The following is a 27,423-nucleotide window of genomic DNA, read 5'->3' as shown; positions in this document are numbered from 1 at the left end:
GTCGTTAAATTAACATAGATTTTATTGTTGATTCCGCGAGTTCAATATAGATTATAGGCCAAAAGTCGAATGAACGAGTACTTATGTCCTTTTGATTTCTTACAGGTTAGGCCGTTGTTGGCCTGGACACGCTAGCATTCTGCTATTGTGTGACGTCATCACATTTTTGAATGGATTTTTAGAACAGATAAGTGAACTTAAAAATGCAAGTCTATTTTCTTAGCCCTCCCTTTTGATTGCAACTTTCAAATTACATCCTGAGAAAAGTGGATTTCTGGGGGTGAAACCCCATTGACTCCCATTCATTCTGCACTCGACCACGAGCGCCCCCGCATGGACAGAGACGCGTTACTGCAGCCAGTCCAGAACCCGGAAGTAACCAGCCAGTGCCAATTCTCCTCAATTAGACATTCTCCGGTAGAAGTTCTAAATGGCCGGTAACTTAATTTTGTAGGTGAGTGAAAAACCCTGGAGAGAACCTCAATGAAAAGATATAACTGTAGTGGTCTGAACACTGGACATGTACCTGTCTGGCCTGGTAATACTCTCTCAGGAGCTGGTCTCTTTGGATAATGGCCTCGGTTCGCTCTTTGCGGGCCACGTCGCGCTCCTCTCGCACCATCTCGATGTCCTTACAGGCCTGGCTCAGCTCCTTCTGCGTCTCCACCTTGTCCTGCACCTCGTGACAGTACTTCTCCAGCAGCTCCGTCTTCTCCCGGATCGCCCGGTCCCGGTCCAGCAGAGCGGAGTTCAGTTCCTGCACACACACAACACATTTCAAACCATCAATAAAGGCAACGTTGGGGCTAGAGTCTTTAAAGGTTCATTTTATTTCATGTTTGATTATTACCTCATCTCGCTCATTACACCAGATGACACAAGTTTGTGAACACACTTTATATTGACTTTAAACGCGTGTTTGGCAATAACAAGGAAATGGCTAAGTGAAGAATGCCCGACAATTGCTGAATGGATAGAAATAGTGCAGGAAATGTATGTTATGGAACATTTGACTTTCTCTCTGAGACATGCCAGGAGTAAATGTGAGGCATATTGGGAAAAATGGATATCTTATCCGAGTACAAACTGAGATGTAAATGTCTTGTTTTTTTGTTTTTTCTCCTTGCTTTACTTGATGTTGAGCATTTCTGTTAACCTATGACATATTTGCCTGCTATTCCTTGGTCTGCCTGTTGTTGTTATTGTTGCTGTTGTTGTTTCTTTTCTTTTTTTGTCAAAAAAAAAAAAATGTGTGTTTGACCTGTCTAAGAGCCTCAATCTCGTCGCTGGCCACCCTCCTCTCGCCAGACGTGTTCTTGAGTTTGGCCTCGGCCGCCTCCAGTCCGGTCTGCAGCTTGTCCACCTCCTTGATGACCTGATCTCTCTCGCTCATGATCAGTCTGTACTCGTTTAACACGGAGTCTCTCTCCTCCTTCAGCTTCTCGCCGTCTTTCACCGCCTTCAGCTGCAGCGTCTTATAGCGCGTGTTCTCCATCTGAAGACGCTCAGTTTCCCTCTGCAGCTCCTCGTTCTGAGCGGACATCTTATTCAGCTCCTGCTGGAGACTCTCAAACCTGAAAGAGATCAATATTTCTCCATGAACAATCTTTCTTGAGTGTGTAATGTTTGAAAAATGTTGAAAAAGTCAGTTCGTCTCTATATCAGTGTCAGTGTTTCTGAAACGCCTCCATTGTAGTCTCGAGTTTCTTCCGGAACACGTCGCAATTTTCCTCATTATAATAATTCATGCGCAGAATAAAGGGGCGGGGCCTGGTTGAGTTAGTTAGTAGTGTGTTAAACTGGCGGTTATGGGAAGGGGCGGGACATTTCCCAAACACACTCAAAAGCGCTCGACCAATCACAACACACCGCTCCAGCCGACCAATCAGAGCACAGTGTGCTTTTTAGAAGGAGGGTCTTCATAGAGACAGGAAGTAAACAGAGCGTTACTGACAGACTGGGAAAAGAGGAGCAGTCAAATATGGTAAAAATTTCACAATTCGATTCACAAGCTTGCAATTCGATTCGATTTTGATTCCGATTCGATTCAATATTGATTATTTTGGATATCAGTTACAATAAATGGCAAATGTTCTCAAGGAAATCAAATCTCTAACTAATGCTGTAAACTATGGGAGTCTAGTTGTAGCCTATCGGCTTCATTAGCCTAATATGAAGGTAATAATGAACTGTTTTGTAGCTATACAAACACTTAAATTACACTTTTATTTATTTTTATAATAAGAAGACTATATGAAATATAAACATTTAAATGGTGGCTGTCATAAAAACTTGCCATATTTATTCAAATATGCATTAAAGATTGAAGAACATTAAGATTATAATGCATATGTAATATGGTGTATATATTTAGAGTTATTTTTTCTAGCTGACTAACGAGTTTATGTGGGTTTTCTGAGGTAAATATGACGATACATTGATTACAAGCTGTTTAACTGACGTCTTTCCACGGTTGAAACGCTGATTGAGTAAATCAATGTGACGTGATACGGATTTGGATAAGTTGTGCTCTATCTTTAACACACTTTCAGATGCTCATTCATGTTTATTTGGCGCTGTGACTGGTATTATTAAGCCGGAAGAGAGATCAGCGCTGCTGCTTCTCCAGAGCGATCTCACGCCACAGCGACAAAATTTATTTATTGAACATTTAAACATGAAAACCTATTCTAGTAGAGCCCAAAAACAACATCAAGACTATGAAGAGCATAATAGGTCCCTTTTAAAACCTAGCAACTCTAGCGTGTACCTCCTGACGGATCCGCCGTACTGCTGCTGGAAGTGAAGCGCAGAGTCTCTCTGCTTCAACAGAACGTCCAGCTGTTTCTGGAGACGTCTGTTATCCTCCTCCATCGCCTCCAGGCGGCTCAGATCAGCATTGTGACTCGCCGTTTTCTCGTTGAATCGTTTCCTCAGTGCATCGTACTCTTTCTTCGTCCCCTCCAGCTTGTTTAAGGCCGTGTCGTAAAGTTTATTCAGCAGGTCTGAGGAGCCGTTCTCCCTCATGACCTACAAGAGAAGAAAGCGAAACCACATTCAGCTCAGAAATTTAACCCATAACCAAATCATTCACTCGACTCAATTTTGAAGATTAGCTACAATATATATACGAGGATTAGTCAGAGATGACAAAACGCATCATTACACCAGCAGGTGGCGCTACAGAATCACATTATTCCAAATAGAGTAGCAATTATCTAATATATCAGATGAATGTGATGTTTATTCTAGTTAAAGAACATGTTAATCAGATAAGTAGCAGGTTATGTGGTGATAATTTAAAATAATGTGTCAGACTAATTTTGTTATTCTTTATAGTCTTGCATCTTTGCAACATCACAACAGAATTTGTTTTAGCAGCATCTCTAAGCAGCGGAAGTTCAATTCACATGTGTGAATTAGCTGATTAGTTAAATCAATGTAAAACAAACCAATTAAGGAGATATGACTCAAATGTTTATAATAATAATAATAATAATTACTTTATATAGCACTTTAAAAGCTTCTTAGCACAAAAGATGTATAATATTAAAGGATTAGTTCACATTTGAAAAAACTTTTGCTGATAATTTACTCGCCCCCGTGTCATCCAAGATGTCCATGTCTTTCTTTCCTCAGTCGAAAAGAAATGAAGGTTTTTGATGAAAACATTCCAGGATTTTCTCCATATAATGGACTTCAATGGGGTCCAAACGGTCCAAAAGACAGTTAATAACAGTTTTAGATGCAGCTTCAAATGTCTTTAAACGACACCAGACGATGAATAAGGGTCTTATCATGCGAAACGATCGGTTATTTCAAAACTTATTCCAAAAATGTAACTTTTTTTAAGGACAAATGCTAGCCTTGCTCTATTCTGTGAGGCGCGTTTGCAACGTTACGTAATTACGTTCAAAAGGTCACGGGCGACGTAGCCGGAAGTACAGAATCAAAATCGTCCGACATCGTTGTTTTACCTTTTAATTCCTTTTTTTGTAAACGGCGTTTGAGTTAGTTTGCACGTTCAACCTATGCGTTCAACTTGTAAACACTGACTCTGTACTTCCGGCTACGTCGCCCGTGACCTTTTGAACGTAATTACGTATTACGTGACGTTACAAACGCGCCTCACAGAATAGAGCAAGGCTAGCATTTGTCCTTAGAAAAGTTACATTTTTGGAATAAGTTTTGAAATATCCGATCGTTTCGCATGATAAGACTCTTATTCATCGCCTGGTGTCGTTTAAAGACATTTGAAGCTGCACTGAAACTCTCTTTTGGACCTTGAGCCGTTTGGACCCCATTGAAGTCCATTATATGGAGAAAAATCCTGGAATGTTTTCTTCAAAAACCTTCATTTCTTTTCGACTGAGGAAAGAAAGACATGGACATCTTGGATGACATGGGGGTGAGTAAATTATCAGCAGAAGTTTTTTCAAAGTGAACTACTCCTTTAAATATAATAAAAAAATCTATACATATATATATATATATATATATATACCACTTTGCTCAACCGGGGTATAGGTTGCCAGGTTGAGATGACAAACAGGTTGAAATTGTACATGGTGTATGGATTGTGTGAATTTAATTCATTTAATACAAGATCTGGCAACTGGTCAACATTAGACAAACATATTGATCCGGTTATTCATGAAGGAGTTTGGGCTATAGTTCTATAGATGCATATGAATGATTGACTATCCTGAGAGTTGTGTGTGTGTGTGTGTGATAAGCACCTGTTGCTGCAGCAGGCGCATGTCTGAAGCCTCTCTCTGGTCGCTGTCGTGTATCCGGTGCAGTTCGTCGCAGGTTTGCTGCAGCTGCGAGTGTTGCTGGATGAGCTGAGAGTAGTTCTGCTTCACCGCCTCCATCTCGTCCCGCAGATGAGTCTGTTCACCAACCACACGTCCGTGAAGAGTGCTGAGAGAGACGCATGCGTTACTGATCCACCTGGACATTAACTTCAACCGACGCATAATGTTAATGTTTATTTTATCTGGCAGTTAAACGCACCACATAAAATGAAGACAATGGACTTTAAGACTTTCATGGGTTCGCTTGCCAGTAGCAACACACTGTAATTAGGAATGTTCACAATGATGTCTCATGAAATATGTTTTGGACTCTTTTATCCCTTCACTCCATTGTTAATGTTTTGTTTGTTTGATTAAATATGGCTTTAAAGTGTATATTCTCCTTTTTTTATAAAACATACCTACTGTATACATTTTAAGAAACTTTGATCTGTTGTGTTTGCATAAAAACTGATTTAAATCAAATAATCAAAATTGCAAATGAAACAAAGATTATTGGGGAGTACGTTCTCACCATTTCAGTTTTTCTACTACAAAATTTCACGTGTCTTTGTAATAATTTCTGAGATTTACAAGCAGTTCCTGAGTGAAAATGGTAAATCCTAAATCATCAATAACCGGCCGCCCTGCAAATGTTTGGCTTGCATTTGCACATGCAGAAAAACACAATTCAATTCAACAAATCAGAAAAGTAAGATAATATACTGAGGGAAAATGAATTAAACTAAATTATTGGGGTAATCTCAGATGAAAATCTCTAATCTGTGCCACCAGATGTTGCCTTGACTCACGGCAGCCAATCAAAGCCTTCCGCATCACTCTAATGAGATTAGAAATAATAACTAATTATAATTTTAAATTATACGTTTAGAACAAAAACATCAAATATTGGCCGGTCTGTTTATTTGTAAAACTTAAAAAAATTAAATGAATTACATTTAAAGTACACGTTAGCTGCACGATCAATCATTAAAAGATGGTGATCTCGGTACAAACCTAAATGACGACGCCTCACCTGTGTTTATTAAATAATGATTGTATCGTTACGCCACCAGGAAAAAAGTGACTGTTTTTTAGTCATGAAATCATTCAAGTAATGTGTTCAAAATCGCTGATTCATCAGTGTTTATGAGTGAGTCACTGAATCATTCATTCAACCCATTTTTTTTAAATAATGCATTCAAATCAATAAAACATTTTAAATAGGCTGCAGCAATTAACATTTTGTCACAAATTATTTTGTTTATTAGCAGAATCGTGGGAGAATCTCTGTTTGAAACAAAAGAAAATTGTGATTCTGAGTTTAACCAGATTCGTACAGCTCAAGTATATATGGTAAATATCGATTTCTCGATATTAATCGATTCTCACTTTTACGAACCGATATTGATTTTTAAATCTCAAGAATCGATTAGTCATCCTGTTTCATTTGAATGAATGGGACATTGTATCGCGGCTGCGCGCATCTAAAAAAAAACAAACAAAAAAAACGCAATAACCTTTGTTCTTTGTTACTATTGATATGAAACAAAGTCTCAATTTTCAAATTACGTCCAAAAAACGTCAGTTAAACAGCTTGTAATCAATGTCATCGTCATATTTACCTCAGAAAACCCACATAAACTCGTTAGTCAGCTAGAAAAAATAACTCTAGAGAGGAGCATTTTGCTAAATATATACACCATATGCATTATAATCTTAATGTTCTTCAATATTTAAAGCATATTTGAATAAATCGGGCTATAATATGTTGATATTTCATATAATCTTCTTATAAAAATACATAAATGTGTAATTTAAGTGTTTGTATAGCTACAAAACAGTTCATTATTACCTTCATATTAGGCTAATGAAGCCTATAGGCTACAACTAGACTCCCATAGTTTACAGCATTAGTTAAGAAATTTGATTTCCTTGAGAAAATTTGCCATTTATTGGAACTGATATCCAAAATAATCAATATTGAATCGAAATCAAATCGCAAGCTTGTGAATCGAAATCGAATCGAATTGTGAAATTTGTGTCAATAACCAGCCCTAATATATGGTTAGAATTAAATTGCCCTTATAAAAGGTAGAACGAATAAATAAAATAAATAAAAGTGGCAAATATATGGGTGTAGATCTCACTGGTAGTACTCGGCGTCTCTCACGGCCTCCTCGCATCTCTTCAAGGTTTTGGTGTGCTGGTTCTGGAGAGACTGTAGATCTGACATGGCCTTCATGCACTGAAGCTTCAGACGCTCGTAATCGTGACCCGGCTTCACACTCGGTCTACGGACACACAGACACATCTCATGAAATGATTTGGGTAATCATGCATTATTCATCATATACACGTCTGATTCAGTGAGATCACACACACGTGCACAGAAAACCTCAGTGTGTGTTTTTTCAACGTCCATCGGCATTCAGGTGAAGAAAAAAAAACACAAAAACGGGGCAAAAAGCCTTATTTATGAAATAGTAATGAAAGTAGACATACTTTATTTATACACATAAAGCACTCTGTCCATCTCACGCTCGCATACGGAAACTGTCTTTCGGGGTTAGACTGAAACTGGATCTGAAGCTGCGTTTCCATTACCTTTCAATTTGCGCGAAATGAAAATACGCTCAATGGAAACACGTCAACTTCGCAAAACTCCCGTTTATCGCAAAAAAGTTTTTACGCTCGCATGAGGAGGTTTTTCAGGCAATTCGAAAAAGGATTTTTTCGCAAAACTGCGATAGAAACAGATTTTGCGCATTTACAGTCACCTGACTTGTGTGTTTTAGGTCCGTGTCCGCAAATAATAATAATAATTATCATCATTAGCCTATTATTATAACATTTATTAGGCTACATATGTAGAAGACGCTTTTATCCAAAAAAGGAACAAAGCAATTCGTCACATCTCATTCATAGTAGGCAACAGGTTGGACAATAATAATAATAGGGCTAAGATTATCACAAATAAACACTCGATTTTGACCAATATCCGGAGTTTGGAGGACGCACTGGATGGCAGACCGTGAACACTTTCATTTTCCCATCAACAGTGGAATCAACTTAAAATACTCTTATCATTTTTGGTCATACAGAAAATAATAATACATTATTTACAACTACTTTTATGAAAATAATAATACATTATTCACAACTACTTTTATTTGCGTAATGTCACAATAACAAGAAAACGTTGTGCTTTTGTAAAATAACAAAACAATCAGGCGCGCTTTATGATCTTCGTGAACAGGAGCGCGAGAACTGAACCAATATCCTTTATAGACTAAAGCTTTAAATGTCCACTTTAAAAAGAACAAGTTCGAATCGTAAACTAATACCTTCTGATTATGTAATCCGTATAAAAGGTGCAGCTCTCTCTAAAGGTGCATCCGGAGATTATGTTTTTAGCTCGTCATTTTTTCAGACGCATTTATAATAACTCGCCTATCACTGCGGGACAAATATCATAAATGTTCTAATTTGGCTTTAGAAAACCAGTAAAATCTATATTTTTTTTCCCCATATTAATTTGTGAATATTTTAAATGTTTAAAATGGGGCAAAAAGTCATAAAAAAATATCTGAAAATTCGTTGAGATGTATATAGCGCAGGCTGCTATTGGTGCGGTCAAACTAAAATGTTGGTGTTCAACTTTGCGTTTTAAAAATACAACAACCGTTCATTTTTCGTTTTGCAACGACCGTTTGGACATAATATGAGATCTTTATTAAATTCATTAAAAAAAAAAAAAGAAACAATAATTACAGGAATAGCCTCTCTAAACCTCAAAGAAATGCCATCAAGACATCGAAGCAGAAATAAGGGAGAAACACCCAGGAACTCTGTGTCTTTCCCTGCCGTTAATGCTTGGATAACACACCACGTCTCCTTCCATCAATAATAATAATGTCTAGTAGAGCCAGACCGATATATCGGCAGATCGATATTATCGGCCGATATTAGGCATTTTCCAAACTATCGGTATCGGCAGTTATGATGGCCGATAAATGAATATTTCAAAAATAAAATAAAAACGGATGAAACACGCTTGAAGCATGTCATGAGTGTCGGAGTTGTATAGTTTGTCCACCAGAGGGCGCTCTACACCGTTCCTGTTGGCAACACTCGTTGAGTTGGGCACGATGCATACATTGCTTGAATAACAATTAAAAGAACATTCCCATCAGTCCTCTTAACTCAAATAAGCATGACAGAATTTGTGTCCAGTTTAAAATAAATAAATAAATAAATAAAATATCGGCCGATATATCGGAATATCGGATTTTAAAACCCAAAAATATTTGTATCGGTATCGGCCTTCAAAATCCTTTATCGGTCGGGCTCTAATGTCTAGTGCGGTGTATGGCTGTGAAATAGGTAAACCTACCAACGTCCGTTGCAACGATTTTTGGAATAACTTATCGCGAGAGGAAAAAAAAGACGTTTTAGTCGCATAACATCGGTTAATGGAAACACCGTCATTTCGCAATTGTTTTTTATCGACATTTGGAAAATATCTGTAAAATCTGTAATGGAAACGCGCCTTGAGATCTCCAGTTCAGTTGCAATCACCCGGTTGGATCTCTCTTACATTAGCCCGACTCACAGCATCCGATATATGACTGTACCTGCAGTCGTCAAAGGTGGTGCCGGGTGAGGAGAGCGCCAGTCTCTTGCGCAGGTCGTCTCGTTCACGGGTCACCTGGCGGAGTTGGAAGATCACCGTCTCCAGTTTCTCACTCATCACACGCTTCTCCGGGTGTGCAGGAGGGGGTGAGGATGCTGGGATTGACAGATATAGCACATCAGTGCTCCGAAAATATATGTTTACATGTAGTTTCAGTATTAAAGAGGAAAATTAGCGGCACACGGACAGTCAAACCAGAATTTATTCAACGTTTCTCACATTATCAGTTTCAAAAACTTTTGTCCGTCCTTCTGTTGGACTCTCACACATGAATGATGTTGAACATCTGTTAAATTTAACTACACAATTAGATAATACCAGTTTAGCTCAACCAGTGTTGTTCAGTGTGTGTAAAAACAGCATTAGCAATTACAGATTAAAGTGAATGGTCCCACATTTTGACTGGTAGTCACTGTTTGAAGAATTATTGGGTGTATTATGTCACATTTCACTATATTTTGCTCTCCTCAGTTCCATAAATGAACTATAGTGTCCTGATCACACACTAGTGAAACGATATCAGGTGTCTGAATGATTTTTGGTTTGACTGTAGATGCAGGGCTCAGAAGATGGTAGGCCAGTTTATGAACTTTTGCGTTCAGTTTGAGAGTCAGGTCTGCTGTTCATACAGATGTTATGAATAAACAATGATTTTATCTGGGCCACTGAGCTGACGACCCATCCCATAATGCCTCACTGCAGAAAACAACAGAGACGTCTGTCTCGTTCTAGACGCTTAATAGACAGAAGCGTCTCCAGCTGGTGTCTGCGTTTGCTCCGTGTTTCCCAGCGAGTCCCAGAAGGAAGTCAGGAATAAGTTTAGAATTGAAAAACAAAAGTTTGGTGTCATTAAAATAATGTTTTTGAAACAGTCGTATCATCAACGCTGCATTTATTGTTTAAAAAATACAATAATATTGTGAAAAATTATTACAACATAAAATTTCCATTTTCTATGTGAATATACAGTAAAGTGTAATTTATTCCTGTGAATTTCCAGCATCATAAATCCAGTCTTCAGTGTCACTCTAATATGAGGATCTGATGCTCAAGAAACATTTATGATTATTATCAGTGTTGAAAACCGTTCATATTTTGAGGAAACTGATACATTTTATTTTTTTTTGATTAACAGAAAGTTAAAATGAACAGTGTTTATGTGAAAAATGTATTTGTTACTTTTAATAAATGTATTTATCATCACTGAACCCACTTTTGAACTTTAGTGTAAACTTAGAAATCTGATTTAGAAAAGCTATTTTAAACCAAAAATAAGTAACAAACTTTCAAATTATTTTAAGTCATAAAGGTCAGGGTAAAAAGAAAAAAATAAATGCAAGAATAATTAAAAAAACAAATTTCAAATTTTAATAAAAAAATTCAAAAATCAAAAGATTCATAATTATAATATATATTTACAAGACAAATTAAACCTATTTTAGGAGCATTAAGATTTTTTACATTATTTCTAGGAAATAACTTCAAGTTCCAAAAGGCTGAAGATAGCCATGACTAACAAACACACACACACACAAAGGACTCACCAACGCTGCTAAGAGAACTGCTGCTCTCCGAGTCCGACGGCATCGCAGACAGGACGCTGCACGTGGATCCTGGAACACACACACACACACAAACACACATCAACACTTACTGTATTGTCACTGAGTGGATGAAGTGAGAATGAGAGCATCTGTTCAGTCCGGCTGCATCTCAGTCTGAATTCTCAGTCTTGGACACACTCAAGAGTTACACCTGATAGATTTCATATATATATATATGAAGAGTTCAGATGCAAAAGCCTCTAAATGCCATTTGAAATTTTCTTCTTTAATGATGATTTTTATCAAACTTGTATATTTAAGTTCAGTACTTTCACTTAAATGGCGATGATAATTACCTATTAATTGTTATTTAAGTGAAATTACTGAACTTAAATATACAAGTTTGATAAAAATCATCATTAAAGAAGAAAATTTCAAATGGCATTTAGAGGCTTTTGCATCTGAACTCTTCATATATATATATATATATATATGTATATTTTTTTTTTTGGAGGGCAACACTTTATTTTACAGTGTCCATAGCAATAACAGTAAATTATGCATAATTAAATGCAACTAACCCTAAATCAAACCCTAATCCTAACAGACTCTAACCCTATAGTATGTACATGTTAATTAATATTACTCAGTAAATACTTACACTGCAACAATGACACCTTAAAATAAAGTGTAACATTAAAAATAAACATAGATATTGGCAGATACCAATATGGTGGCTGATATCGTGCATCCCTACTTTTTTTGTATTTTACTATTAAAACAAATGGAAACTCTTTCATTCAGCACTATAGAGCGCAATAATGGCAAATCATTGATGGTCTTTGCTTCTGCTGAAGCCGTTAGCTTACATTTTTTCAACTTATGTATAAAAATGTTATGTTAAACAGTGGAATTCATGGTGAAAATCTGCATTACCCATGATGCTGTAGAAAATTCCAACAATCGGAGAGTCAAAACAAGAAAGATGTGATATAAATATAATACATCCATATTTTGCAATTAACTTAAAATCTATTGTTTTATATATATAATTGACATTTTTAAATGGGTAATTTTATATTTCTCCATTGCTTTCAATTTGATTATGCTGTTTGCAATGCCTCATGGGATTGAAGTTGTTTCCCCTCACCAAGTCTTTTTTTCACTGTTAAACTTTTTTCCTTCAAATCAAAGATTGTGTGATCCTCCTGAAAACTTGAGAAAACTAATGGAAAAAATACGAATGGAAAATACTTCTGTATATAACGCTGCTGAAAAAGTGGGCGGGCACATGTACTGCACAGACGTTTAGCCAACTATGATGACCATGGTCCATTGTACAGACAAAAACAGTCTTTAAAAATCTTTTTTTTTGTGTTCTGCAAAGGAAAGAACATCATAAACTTTGCACATCTGTAAAGTTGCCTGTCTTGAGTTTATCCAGACACGATCTGATGCGCCGTCCACCTGCTGACACCCATAAGACCGCGACTGAACAAGCTAAATCAAGTCTCATTCACACACACGGGAAATACAACAAAATATTACAATACATTCAGGACGATAAAATTACATATTACACTATAACTGCATTATGGCTAGGGATGGGCAATTATTAATCGCGATTAATCGCATCCAAAATAAAAGTTTGTGTTTACATAATATATGTGTGTGTAGTGTGCATAATTAATTTGTATATATAAATACCCACACATGTGACATGCATGTATATATTTAATAAAAATGTGTTATTAATATGTCAAATATTTATATTTATATACAATATTAATTATTCATAAATATATATAAATTATATACATGCAAATATTTCTTAAATACTGTATATACATGCACGTGTGTGTATTTATATATACAAATTAATTATACACACTACATACACATATATTTTGTAAACACAAACTTTTATTTTGGATGCGATTAATCGTGATTAATCATTGCCCATCCCTAATTATGGCACTCCAGCTGTTTTGTAAGGGATGGTGATGGAAAGAGAAACGAGCACTGAATGCACAACAGTAAAACACACCCATGGCCATGATGAGAAATAATTAATACATGAGAGTTAATTAACACCTGAAGTTAATGACAATCGTCACGTTTGTGAGATGTGACAAGGCTCAGCGTTACTATAGCGACGGATCCACACAGAGGCTGATGGGAACTGGGTTAACAAGCAGACAGAAGTGGTCCTGAACCTGCGCAAAAGATCGACGACTCAAACGGGTTTCTAAACATATGACGGACGCACGCAGATAGTGTCAACATACCAACATTTCAGCAGTCGCTTCCAATACCAGTACAAATGTCACGGTTCTCAGTAGCAAATTCACTAGCAAAAGCTCTGCCCTGTTTTGAAGTTAAAAAAAAAAAATGAAATAAATGTAATTAGTTAATCAATGTTGTTTTCGTAAACTAAAAACTAAAATAAAGTTAAAAAAATATTTAAATACAGCTGAAATAAACTATCAAACGAAAAACTGAAATATGTTTATGCTGAAGTGCTAAAATATAACCATCAACTAAAGTACACTAATAAAAATGACAAAGATCGCATAACAAAATCACTAAAAATTAAACTAAAATTTAAAAAACGTAAAATATTTTTAACAAAAGTGTGTGTGCGTGAGAGGAGAGTGTGTGTGTGTGTGTAGTCTGGCATTTAAACAGAGTGCATGAAGCTTGGCAAAGTACAGACCCTAAACTGGACTTCTCTTGAATTCTCTCTCACACACACACACACACACACACACACACAGCTGTGAGCCGGACAACGGAAACTTGGACCTGACAGTGAAAGGCGCTCAATCTGTTGAGGCCTCTCTATGTGTGCCAGACTGCATGCTGGGTAGAATCTCAGTGTCCTTCATTACTCACAGCCCTGAGAAACTGACTCCTCCACATCACCAACTGGACAGAGTCATGACGGCTCATCACACACACTCACACACACACACACACACACATCATTACAGGTCATCTTCCTCAGCCGAGACTAATGCGCTTTATATGACCGAAGCACCACAGCATTACAAACAACTACAAATCACATAACTGTAATAATGGTCAACAATTTACAATTTGTTACCATTAATTACCTAACAATGAACAGTAGTTGAATAGCATTTAATGTTAATCTCAACATTAACAAATTAAACATTGTCTGTTAAAGGCACACTATGTAATAGAGCCAGACCGATAAATCGGCAGCCGATATTATCGGCCGATATTAGGCATTTTCCAAACTATCGGTATCGGCAGTTATAACGGCCGATAAATGAATATTTAAAAAATAAAATAAAAACAGACGAAACACGCTTGAACCATGTCATGAGTGTTGGAGTTGTATAGTTTGTCCACCAGAGGGCGCTCTACACCGTCCCTGTTGGCAACACTCGTTGAGTTGGTCACGAGACATACATTGCTTGAATAACAATTAAAAGAACATCCGCATCAGTTCTCTAAACGCAAACAAGTGACAAAATTTGTGACTATCATGTCCAGTTTTGCTGCTGTTAAATAAGCCGAGAGTGAAGCGGAATTAGCTAGTAATAATTACGTTACGTTATTACAGTGTAGTTGACTGACTGTCCTTTTAACTTTTGACAGCGTGACTGAAGTATTTCTTTAATAGCGCGTGACAGTTATAGCAATGAGACAATGTATGTTTTACAATTTGCAGTGTGCCGTTATCCATTGCTAAATTATGGCTCATCATAGACTAGCTAGCCATGAAGCTAGCTAATGCCACTATCATCAGTATGTTCTGTTGTGACAATAAAAGAAACAAGTTTCTTTTTAAAATGCATTATCATATTATTTTAGTTAAAACTCATAAATAACTACAAATAACTAACGTTAGGGAAATCTGTTAATGTTTTGTTGTGCGTTTCTGAAAAAAAAAATATCGGCCGATATATCGGAATATCGGATTTTAAAACCAAAAAATATTTGTATCGGTATTAGGGGTGTAACGGTACATGTATTCGTATTGAACCGTTTCGGTTCGAGGCTTCCGGTTCGGTACGCATACAAACCGAACGGTTGCTTGGATAATTTTTCCTGCCGGCAAAATTCGTGCTGACGCGGCCAACACAATGTTGCGCAACATCAAATGGCAAGCGTAATGAAAGCAGAACGAAACTGCGCTACTCGTTATGTGCTTCACGGATCGTTTATCAGTTCGGACCAGCAACATCTGTGCAGCGCGAGCCGATCTCGATCAAGCAAAAGAAAACATTTGAATTCGCCACTGAGGTAATAGCATCGCTGCGAGATCTAGTCAGTGAGAAGCATTCACATTTCTCCGTTATTTACCGTAGATCTCTATTAGATCAAACAGCGCTGTCATGGAAACCAGGAGAAACATTGTGCCGTGAATGAACTAGTAATACTTTCGTCCACAGACCAGCAACATTCACCATGGATTTAATATAGTAACACTAACTGGAACCAGTTTGGCTGGAATGGTGAAATGCTTTCAAGTACTTCACACATCTTTTTCCAGCACTTCAAAATTCAAATATTATATAAATAAATATATATTTAAATGTTATTTTTAATGCACTCTCAGAAAAAAAGGTACAAAAGCTGTCACTGGGGCTGTACCTTTTCAAAAGGTACACTTTTGTACCCAAAGGCTGCATATTGGTACCTTAGTGATACATATTAGCACCTAAAATGGACATGTTACCACCTGAAAAGGACATATTAGCTCAAGATTTTGACATATTAGCACCTAAAATGTACATATTAACACTTAAAATGTACATATTAGTACCTCAAATGTACATATTACCACCTAAAATGGACATATTAGCTCATGAAATTGACATATTACCTCCTGAAATGTACATATTAGCACCTAAAATGTATATTAACACTTAAATGTACATATTGACACTTAAAATGTACATATTAACACCCAAAATGTACATATTAACACCTAAATGTACTTATTAGCTCATGAAATGGACAAAAGTTTACCTTTTGAAAAGGTACAGCCCCAGTGACAACTTTTGTACCTTTTTTTTCTGAGTGTGTGATGACCAAAACATTATTTGTTCATCCTTCAAAGATGACCCCCATTTATAAACCTGAAAGTTTCAAGATCTAGGAAAACTCACACTTATTTAAAAATATTTTTTTCTTTAAACAAATAGGAAATTTCTCTGGCATTTCTTTCTTTTTGCTGTATCGAAAACGTACCGAACCCTGACTTTAAAACCGAGGTACGTACCGAACCGTGATTTTTGTGTACCGTTACACCCCTAATCGGTATCAGCCTTCAAAATCCTTTATCGGTCGGGCCCTACTATGTAAGTTTTCACCACTAGAGGTTGTTTATTCAAAACAAAGGCGTAGCTTGATGACGTCTTGATGTCGCTGAATAATGGGAATAGTCGTTTCACCTCTACAGCCGGTGGAGAATATCATCATATAGATTTATTAACGTTACAAAAGCCGTTGGATCAGAACGAAGCCGTTAATAAAAGACGAGCACGAGAACCGAGGAGATTTGATCATAACGCAGACGCCGCTGATGCTTCTTCCGGTCATGTGTGTGTGAGGTGTGTCCACCAAAGCATTTTTCCACGCGCCTGGCGTATGTTTTCAATTGTTTTCAATGGGAGCGCCACGTTTTTTAAACGCCATGAGCGTAACGAGGTGCTGAGCCTTTAAGCACCGAACACCCGGCATTTTTTACTGGTCGCCGAGAGTTGAAAAATGTTCAACTTTGGATAAAACGCAGCGCTCATCACTGTCACTTTTTACCCAGCCGTCCAATCACAGTGGAGGAGGGGCGGGACTAATACCACACCGACCAACTGTCACAACATTCTTTCTGTACAACGACATCACCCAGCAGAGCTAACCCAACAAAATGGATAATTATTATTATTTTATTTTTTTTATGAAACAAATTATCTGCGAAATTAGTTACAAGTAAACTGTGCTGCGAATATTCTGTATTGTAGCAACGAAACGTCTCAACGGAAGAAACGCTGCGCTGGCAAAATGCTCTCAAGCGCCAAAAGCACGGCATTTTCAGCTGGTTAAAAACGCTTTGGTGGACACACGGCCTAATAAAACACATAATATATTAAAGCGTCTTTCTATGGTTTCTACAAAATAAAACTGGAAATCGAGGGTGACGCGGGTATGATGTCATTGATAGGCGTGTCCTGGTTAAAACTGCTTATTTCCCTGGATTTAAACATTCTTAGAAACATTTGGGATAATGCAAGTACACAAGTCAAAATATATAACATTGTTCTAGTGGCTTTGGGAAACTTTGATCCAAAAATCTTACATAGAGTGCCTTTAATATACAGGTGGAACTCGAAAAATTTGAATATCATGCATTATGTATTTCAGTAATTCAAATTAAAAGATGAAACTAATAAATGTATATATAACTACATACATATGCATGATATGGGCAGACATTACAGTATTTAAAATCCTTTTTTTATTGATTTCATGTAATATTCTAATTTTCTGAGATTTTGAATTTGGGGTTTTCATAAGCTTTAAGCCATAATCGTCAAAATTATTAACTTTTGCACGATATTCTAAGTTTTCGAGTTCCACCTGTAAGCCAATGCACTGTGTACTAATGCGAACATTTTTATTTAACTAACAAAAATGCTGTAAAATGCATTGTTCATTATTAGTTCATATGAGTTAGGAATCTATTAACTGCGCGGACTAAATGTATAATCAATAACAAATATAAAAAGTATATATATATATATATATATATAGATATATTGTCGCTTTGTCCTCAATTATGCAGTGTAGTTTTACCCAAGAATTGAATTATTAAACATGTTTTAATAACCTCTCACTTAACCTCAGATCTCATGACACGTCTGCTTTGAAAGCTCTTTATGTTATCACTAAAAATCAATGGGGATCTGTGCCTGCGCCCTGCGGTCACGTTCTATAGGGGTTTTATATAAGTGAGGCAGTCGGTCAGCTGGCCTATTATGGACACAATCACTCAGGACTAGGGGTGTCACAATAGATCGCAATACAAAAATGCAACAAAATGTATCGTGGATAGTGGCAATATTATGCATTTTGTTTTATTCACCTAAATAAAAATTACTGTGTAAGAAAAAAATTCAAGTTTACAAAGTTTTAGTGTCAATACTACATTAAACTGCTGTATATAATGTTGAGTATTATGTATTATAATGCAATATTTGTGGGTTCTTCTGATAATGCCAAATGTTTTATGTTACAAAGTGGCGTATATTATTTTAAATACATCTAGTCAGTGAAAGAGTGAAATATTGTTATTCTGGTGTCTCTATTGTCCTGTGCTTTGGGTTTCAGCACCAAGTCCAAGCCTATTCATGTACACGCACAATGTATAATTTAGCATTTACATTTTATCATATGTCTCGGAGTATCGCAATAATATCGTATCGTGAGTCGAGTATCGTGATATGAGGGTGTCGTTACACCACTATTCAGGAGTCAGGAGCCTATTTATTTATTCGTAGCACGATTAAAAACAGCCTAGAGTCATGAGAGGAACTGATCAGAGACTCTGTGATAAATCAAGCTAAACAAACCCAACAGAACCCAGCTGTGCTTTATATTGCCCACCATCATAGATGCTCTATTTAACAGACAGACTCGAAGCGACTCTTCCCCTCAGTCTGGAACGGCTGCCCTGGTCCAATATCACTCACACATGTTTGTCATCCAATCAGATTCCTGTAACAGGGGTTTAATGGCTTTCTAGGTAATGTTATTTGATCTAGGTTTAAGCTGCATTATTTTATAGACTGCAGCTATTTCTGGCTTATGGCAAAATCCCTGCATGTCTGATGAGTTTTTTTGGCCGCAGGAATCTGAGGAACATCTGTAACACATTTACTGTACGACGTTTTGCACGGCAGATTCACACAACAGCTTTGTAACGCTTTACTCATCACCGGCTGCGACGGATCTGTGTTTTCTATAAGGACATGCATCAGCTGAACATCTCAGCATCTGTCCAGCGCAAACCATTTCTCATACGGTCAACAAAAACTAGACATTAACACACACAATACCACCAAATATTACTACATCCCCTGACAGTAATGTGACAAGCTAAAACTAGTTATGCACATAATGATTATGCATGCAGCTTTTATGGTGCATGCAGTACTGGTCAAAAGTTTGGAAACATTTTTAATGTTTTTGAAGAGAAGTCTCTTCTGCTCATCAAGCCTGTATTTATTTGATCAAAATATTAATCGCAATAAAAATAATATGAGCTGATTTCTATTGTGAATATATAGTAAAATGTAATTTATTCATCATTATTGTTGTAGTCAGTGTCACATGATCCTTCAGAAATCATTATAACATGCTGATTTATTATCAATGCTGGAAACAGTTGTGAAAGTTGATGAATAAAAAGTTAAAAAGAACAAATGAAGAGTTCAGATGCAAAAGCCTCTAAATGCCATTTGAAATTTTCTTCTTTAATGCTGATTTTTATCAAACTTGTATATTTAAGTTCAGTAATTTCACTTAAATAACAATTAATAGGTAATTATCATTGCCATTTAAGTGAAATCACTGAAATTAAATATACAAGTTTGATAAAAAATTATCATTCTAGAAGAAAATTTCAAATGGCACTTAGAGGCTTTTGCATCTGAACTCTTCAAATAGAAATCTTTTGAAACAATACACATTCAGTACCGTTCAAAAGTTTGGAGACAAAGATTGATATTGTTGGAAATATTTCTATTTTGAATACATGTTGTTCTTTTTAACTTTTCATGTATATTAAATTGTAATAAATGCAGCCTTGATGAGCGTAAGAGACTTCTTACAACAACAAAAAAATGAAATAGTAACTTTTCACTGGTATTGTATTCATACTGAGACCATTATGAATATCTATACTCAAAAATTGCTAAAAATTAAGCTACCTAAAGAATAAAAACGTTATCAAATATTCAAATTGTGGCATATATTATTATACTCAAACATGAATGTAAATGTCCCTAGTGTTTCTATATGTTGAAAATGAGTTCTTGTATCGTTGTTCCTGTGTGTAACCAGGTTAAATAACACTTCTCTGGGTATAATGCTGGAATGACAACAAACTAAACTGAGGTGTTTTGACTAGTAACCCTGACTGGAGGAGTGTTGTGTTGTAAACCGTTGTCCCAGTGGATGTGCGTAACGTTACCCGTGTTGTTGTGGTTGTTCGCAGGCAGCAGAGCGCTGAGCAGCACCGGGTGGGTTTTCTCCAGAGCCCAGCAGAACTCCTGGAAGTGATCCCTCTCCTTCTTCTCCACCAGAGTCTTGAGGAGCAGATGGACCTTCTCGGCGGAGCTGGAGCAGTTTCTGTCGAGCTCCGCTCGCTCGGCCGGGCTCAGACTCCCTGACTGGGCCAGCAGCTCCAGAACCCGGTCCACATCTGTGACGGACTCCGACAACTTTTCCTGGCACTGCTCTAACAACTCTTTGTGCTTGGGATCCATCACACCCGGTCCGGTCCGCCCGCTACAGAACGACACAAAGCGCTGAAAACAACGACGCTCCTGTTAAAGAGTTTTTTGTGTGAGATTGAAAGAAGCAAGAAGCCATCTTTGCGACTTTAGGAGAGACTCCAACGGTTTTTCTTCTTCTTCTTCTTCTTCAGCTCCGGAGAGTCTCACATCTTTGCCAGTTCTCGGTTTCAAATCGATTGGTGGTGGTTTGACGGCGCTCGTAACTTTAACTCACTTTCGATCATTTTAAATTTGTTAGAAAGTTTGACAGTTTATCACTAATTCTCGCCGTAACTCCAATGATCAGAGGTGCGGCGGAGCTCCGCCATGACTCCACAACTCCGCAGCTGCTATCATCTGCCAATCAAAGCCTAGCAGAGGGAGGGGCACTGAGGATGGGGCGGGGCTCCCGCCTGCCAATCAAACCGGTTCAACAAGAGGGGAACGAGAAAGGGGCGTGGCTGCTACATGCCACTCAAAGCGGTTAAATGGGAGGGGAACAAGTGAGGGGCGGGGCTTCCGATAAAACACCTAGGCGTTCACTGGCGAGATTATTTCATTATTAACAGATGAGTACAAAGTAACAAAACACTTTCATGTTGTTGTTTTTTTCTTTTATGCTTTTCCTGTATTCGTCAACTCTTAGATAATGATGTCATCTCTATAAAACTGGCTGAATATAAGCATTAAATGCCTGATTATTATACATTTAAATTTCATTCAGGACTGACCTGTGGTGTGGTGTGACATGCTATAATTCATGTAGCCTAAAACAAATTGTTTTAAAACATTTTTTAGTGCACAAAACTCATTAAGTTAAAAAAAATTATTTAAAAATGGTGGAAAAGTGTATAGTCATGTATATGTTAATGTTAACCAAGAATCTTGGTGTTAAAAATCCACAAATCATATAAGATAAAGCTGAGAAAATAAAACAATTGCTCACCTGTTGCCAAGGTTATTTGGCATTTTATTTTTCCTTAAACAGTAAAGTCCACAAAGCACAGAATATGATTTTTGATAACATTTGATTTTCCATTGTTAACTCTGGTGTTGTGTAATGTAACATTACACACTCACTTGTCCACAGAAAACACATACAATAAAATAAGCATTGCATTTACAGCAAAATTAAGTGTTTTAATAAACAGATTTTAACTTACATTCACTTAATATAACTTCAATTAACAGGATGAAATTGATAGTTAGCATACGCTAGTTTGGTTTCATATTTTTAACTTTCGAAATATATTTCAAAACTGTTATCTTTGATATTATCAGACCGATCCACGTACTTTGATCAAATAGAGCAACACAAATCAACAAACAACACAAAACATCACAGAATCCATCAAATTCTTACTGATGATGTTTGTGCTGCTGCTGATTTCCCTCCAAAATGATGTCACTTTCCTGTCAGACGATGTCATTAAGTAACTGTGATTTTACTTAATAAAAGACTAATGGGTTTGAATGTGATATTGAGGACATGGGAAATGTATCACCCATTTAAAAAAAAAAAATCCTGAATGTTTAAGATTCAATTAAGGATTTGATCGATTTCCATTAATTATCCGTTTTTGATTGTTGAAGTTCATTGTGTAGCACAGCATGTACAGTAACAAGACAGAAATGAACATCCACTCAAACCCAAGTAAAGAAATGATTTCCATGAAGGGACATGAGAATGTAGTTTAGCTCAAAGCAGGATTGATCCAGGTGTAATATGAGCTCAAGTCTGAGATAAAACAGCCTGACATATGTGAGATGAGGACCTGAAAGGAGCAGTGATCATGTGATCGTGTTTAGTGATTACATAACCTCACAATCTCACCGGGTGTTTAATTTGGAAACTCAACGGAGTCTTGACTCCCAGCCGTACTCATCTGAGAGGACTTTTATTAGCTTTAGCACTGCTGGAAGCAACAAATCCCAACAAACATGGCGACACCGGGGCTAGTTGTCACACTCTTTACTCCAGCGAATACTTCTCAGTTTAAATATCATCGTCTGTACTATATAGGCTATTTAAAAGCTTGCAGCAAAATAATTATAAAACAGCACAAACATTTGTATTAAAAACATGTTGCCAACTTATAGTTTAAAATGTTATATTTATATTAAACCATTGTTGTTATCAAACCAATAAATCAATTTACGAATGCTTAAAAGATGTGACAACTTGCCTAAAACTCTCTCGATCTGGGAACTCGATTAAACTTTTCTTTCCTCTTTTAAAACTGTAGTTTGAACTGTATTGCATCATTCACGGTGCATTCATCTAAATCCCCACCGCCACTGTAAACGAAGGCAGAGATTTGAGAGGATTTGTTGATTATATTTATATTATGAGCTCAATGTGTGTAGGCCTATTGAATGTTTAAATCTGAAACTCAGATTACAGATTTAATCTCCATATAAAACCCAGATAACAGCGATCAAAAAAGACTGAATATATGTCTGATCGCAGATGGCATTTGGAATTGTATCAGGCAAATGGATTCAAATGATTATAGCCAACACACACAGATGATGTCCATGTACACTAATGGAGCACACACACACACATATGGGAGGTCATGAACTCTAGACCTGTTTGTCCAATCAAATCACTTGTTTCACCCACTGGTAACAACAGAGAGAACATCGACATTGGGTTTATATTCTGATAATGGATGGAGATGACCTGAAAAATGAATGAATGAAAATGTTATCCTTCTTTTTTATGCTTTGCATGGATGAAAGTGCTTTTGAAATGCAAATTCAAACTATTTTTAGTCACTTGCAAGCGCACACTGCAACAGCTTGCACTTTTATATAAGCAAGCACACATAAAAAAAACATGGCAACTTTACAATAAGGCTCCATAAATTAGTTTAGTTTAGTTCAAAATTAACAAAATATAAATAATGATACTCTACACATGCATCATCAATGATTATTCTAAAAGGTGTTTTTGTCTTACCCGGATTCACTATGGTAAGCTTATTAGTGTTTATTAAAGAGATGTCGGGGTGGTTTTCGCGGGAAACTGCGTGCATATGTCGCTCGCCTTTGCGTGCTCGTCATATCCGTAAACAGAGAGAATGGGCTCTATGCACGGCGTTATTTCCGGTGAAGGATGCTCGATAACTTCCGCCGATCATAGAGTCCAATGCAATACCGAGAATTTATATTGAATTTTATACTCCATGGTTATACTAATGAAACGTTAGTCACAAAAACAGATAAAACAGACACCCCTCGTTGTGTTTATGCTTCTTTTTAAAATTATATTAAATAAACATAAATATATATAAAATTACATCTAAACGTATGTACGTTTCGTTTCAAAGACGGGAGGACAGTAAATATTGAAGACTCTGCCATAATCCCGTTTTCTCCGGTTTTCCTCCGCTTTAATCTACACAACCGGAAATGGACGAGCATCCTTGCGTCAAATGCGGAACTTATGCGTGCATATAGCCCATTATTCGTTGCTTTGACGCATGGTGTGGGAGTGACAGAGGTTTTGTGTCACGAGATCTTCCTTTACTTCTTTTTGTCAGTAAAGTAAAGTCTTCCGCTGGTCAGCTTGAGATCCTTTCAATCTAAACTATCCTAATAGTGAATGTGTTATGAGTAGGATAATAATATTCATCCGCAGTCACGCAGAGACGAAGCACAACTAAACCAATGTTCTTCCGCAAAATGCAGTTTTGTTTCTTTATCACCTGAGGGGTTTGGAGTGTACCTTGTAACATGAACTATGGAAAAAATACTTCTTATTAAGAATGTATTAATCTTACTAAAGATGAATTTCAACATTTACTGATATATTACTAAAAATCAAGAGTTGTACTAGCTATTGATTAACATGGACCTGAGCAAACATGAACAAACAATAAACAGTGACAGTCGCATTTTTATTAACGAAGATTAATAAGTACTGACTGTATTTCTTATTGTTAGTTGGTGCGTTAATTAATGGGACATTTTGCAAACTGTTACCCAAAACACAGCAATTAATCAATCCAAAGTAATCAAAGTAGTTCTCTTAGTCATTCACGAAGTGTTTTTATTAAACAGACACATGTTATTAGACGAGATTAGTTGGCTGAGTGAACATACTAGTAAATCCCTGAAAAAAGGAGTCTTCATGTTAATAAACAGCACAAGAGTATCCTTTTTAACTAGTGATTATCAAGATGAAGAGTGGTCACTTTACTGCCCTCTACCGCAGCAGCAAAACATAAACAGATTCATGCTAAATAACAACAACACGTGCTCACAAAACTGCTCATATTTCACCCCAAACGCATATAGAGGAAATACAACATTAAATTTAGCATGAATAAGAAATTATCTGTCTATGAATATGCATTTCCATGTTGCGAAAATATTATTTTAAATTGTAAAAGAACATTCAAATTGTATGATTTTTATATTTATTACTAAAAAAATGCTAAAAAAAAATATTGTGTTTCAGTACTAAGACACGCTAACAATAATGAGAATTACTACAAAAGTGTAGATGCGTTAGACATGGAAATGTAGGGGGAAAACTTGCCTAATTGTCATGGGGAAAAAAAACGTCAGAATCGTAATGTTTATAAAATAGGCTTTAGCAAAATTAATTTCTTGTTTTTAGGGTGAAATATGACATGAGCTGCACCCAGAGACCTTCATGATGATTGACACTTAGATCTTCCTCAGAGAACTCTTGAATAGTTCACTATATAAAAACTATGGCGTATATTTCAGTACTTCAAGGCATTTGAGAGTTCAGTGATGATGTTCGGATTGTACAGATTGTGTTTTTGGTTGCGAACGACAATCACAGGTTCTGATTCCCCTTTGGCATCAGTTACTGAAGACACTACATGTATATATTGATGCATCAGTTACAATATATATATATTTATAATTTCTAGATATCATGCATAGTCTGATTAGATAGCAAAACAAATAATAAACTATATTATAATAATAATATTAATGTTGTCTCTAAGGCACAAATGAAATGCTATTTTGGCTGTAAACTTTATAAAGCTGTGAAGAGAGAGATTACTGTATTAGTTAACAAGACACTACTATCTGACATATTAATATATATATATATATATATTATATATGGGCAAGATTAATATGATAACGCCACATATCCAGTCGTGATGGCACGGTGTCTGTCGTCCTGGATCTTCAGTCACTTCCTCCACACAGCTTCAGCAACAGCTTCTTGTAATCACCAGACGTGTCTCCCTGATGATCAATACTTGTGTTTATACCAGTGTGATATATTCATAATAATCTATTTTTAGCTACAGGACAAATAAACTCATTAATTGTGACCTCCTAAAATTAAATGACTATAAAAATAAATATTGTTTTTTTAAAGAAGTATTTTATGGCTGAATTTATTTGATCAGAAATTTTGAAATAATATATCAGATATATTAAAATATCTGTTTTCTTTGTGAATATAGAGTAAAGTGTAATTTATTCCTGTGAATTTTCAGCATCATTACTCCAGTCTTCAGTGTCACATGATCCTTCACAAATCACTCTAATATGATGATCAAAATAATCATAAATGGATCTTGAGCATCAAATCATCATATTAGAGTCTTTATTGAAGGATCATGTGACACTGAAGACTGGAGTAATAATGCTTTGATCACAGGAATAAATGACACTTTACAATATATTCACATAAATTATAAAAACGTTTTCACAATAGTACTGTTTTTTTACTCAAATAAATGCAGCAGAAGAGACTTTTATTTAAAAAAATACAAAATTATTGTAAACTCTTGATCTGTAGTGTATGAACCTCTTCTGAATAAAGCATAAGGATAAATGCAGTGTGTGTGTGTGTGTGAGACTTACAGAGATGTGAGTGTAGAGTGACTTCCCGTACAGGCGCAGATACTCCTGTCTGATATCCAACATGTCCACCTCAGCGCGGGACACCATGATGCGGATCAGAGTCCTGTCTTTGGTGCCCGCACCCTAAACCAAAGAAAAACATCATCATCAAGTGCATGTACAATATATAATGCTAAGAAAACATAAAAATAACCCACAAATATATGCTTCCGATGACCCCAGACATACATTATCATAGCAAAATATATATGTATATTTATCATCATATTCTTTACCTGCATGGCCTTGTGGAGACGCTCAGCAAAATAGGCAGGAGTGTTTTTAATGCACTTCACTGAAAAACAGCACAGAAGGGACTTAAACTAAACATTACTTCATATATATATATATATTTTTTTATAAATAATTTGTTTTATTTTTTTAATTTTGTTAACTATATATTCATTATATATGCTTATGTATAGGTATGTACGCAAATGTTTGATGTGTGCGTGCATGTGTCTGTGTATAGATATTGTATATGTTTATGTACATATATCTCTATTCTATTTCTGTGGCCTGTACATATCTGTTTGAATGGCTCTTTAAAGAAAAATAAATAAAAATTTGATAAAAAAAAAACATTACTTCATATTCTACACAGAGGAATACTTTAAATATGATTAGCAATAATTCATTTAACCAGTTACAGAATATAAATTTGATCATAAGCCTCCAATTTTACAATGTTTAGAAAGTTTTTATATGAAAAATTTATATTTATATTTATTTTAAATTTAAAAAATAAAACAGAATCATGTTTGAAAAGCAGCCACGGGTAAATATTAATATGAATCACGACTCTTTTCGCACTGATTTTTTACAGTACATTCAGACAATTGTTTTCTGAAATGTTGTTTAAATATGCAAATTAGGCATAATTTATTACTAATTAATGATGCACTCATTTGCATAATTTTCCAGAACACAAATCTGAACATTGGATGAAG

At 36.1% G+C, this 27,423-nt stretch overlaps 2 protein-coding genes across 5 annotated transcripts in view; both read right to left on the bottom strand.

Moving 5' to 3' along the window:
- Positions 1–20,933, bottom strand: part of dlg5b.1 (discs large MAGUK scaffold protein 5b, tandem duplicate 1) — a 49,424-nt gene extending 28,491 nt beyond the window's left edge. For all 3 annotated transcript variants that reach the window (XM_089122418.1, XM_039650572.2, XM_039650580.2), the window contains exons 1-8: positions 20,263–20,933; positions 11,037–11,105; positions 9,434–9,587; positions 6,947–7,090; positions 4,740–4,923; positions 2,771–3,030; positions 1,262–1,574; positions 527–757 (exon numbers count right to left, since the gene is read on the bottom strand). In XM_089122418.1, the coding sequence (XP_088978544.1) occupies positions 527–757; positions 1,262–1,574; positions 2,771–3,030; positions 4,740–4,923; positions 6,947–7,090; positions 9,434–9,587; positions 11,037–11,105; positions 20,263–20,557 (1,650 nt within the window). In that variant the 5' untranslated portion in view covers positions 20,558–20,933. The remainder of the gene's footprint in view (positions 1–526; positions 758–1,261; positions 1,575–2,770; positions 3,031–4,739; positions 4,924–6,946; positions 7,091–9,433; positions 9,588–11,036; positions 11,106–20,262) is intronic.
- A 3,664-nt stretch (positions 20,934–24,597) lies between these two features.
- Positions 24,598–27,423, bottom strand: part of anxa11b (annexin A11b) — a 17,590-nt gene continuing 14,764 nt past the window's right edge. For both annotated transcript variants that reach the window (XM_039650553.2, XM_039650560.2), the window contains exons 13-15: positions 26,710–26,768; positions 26,435–26,557; positions 24,598–25,807 (exon numbers count right to left, since the gene is read on the bottom strand). In XM_039650553.2, the coding sequence (XP_039506487.2) occupies positions 25,748–25,807; positions 26,435–26,557; positions 26,710–26,768 (242 nt within the window). In that variant the 3' untranslated portion in view covers positions 24,598–25,747. The remainder of the gene's footprint in view (positions 25,808–26,434; positions 26,558–26,709; positions 26,769–27,423) is intronic.

This window comes from Pimephales promelas, chromosome 17, assembly GCF_988280905.1.
Source record: "Pimephales promelas chromosome 17, fPimPro1.hap1.1, whole genome shotgun sequence".
Classification (NCBI taxonomy): domain Eukaryota; kingdom Metazoa; phylum Chordata; class Actinopteri; order Cypriniformes; family Leuciscidae; genus Pimephales; species Pimephales promelas.
The sequence above is the reverse complement of the archived record's forward strand: the minus strand, read 5'-3'. Positions and strand labels throughout refer to the sequence as shown.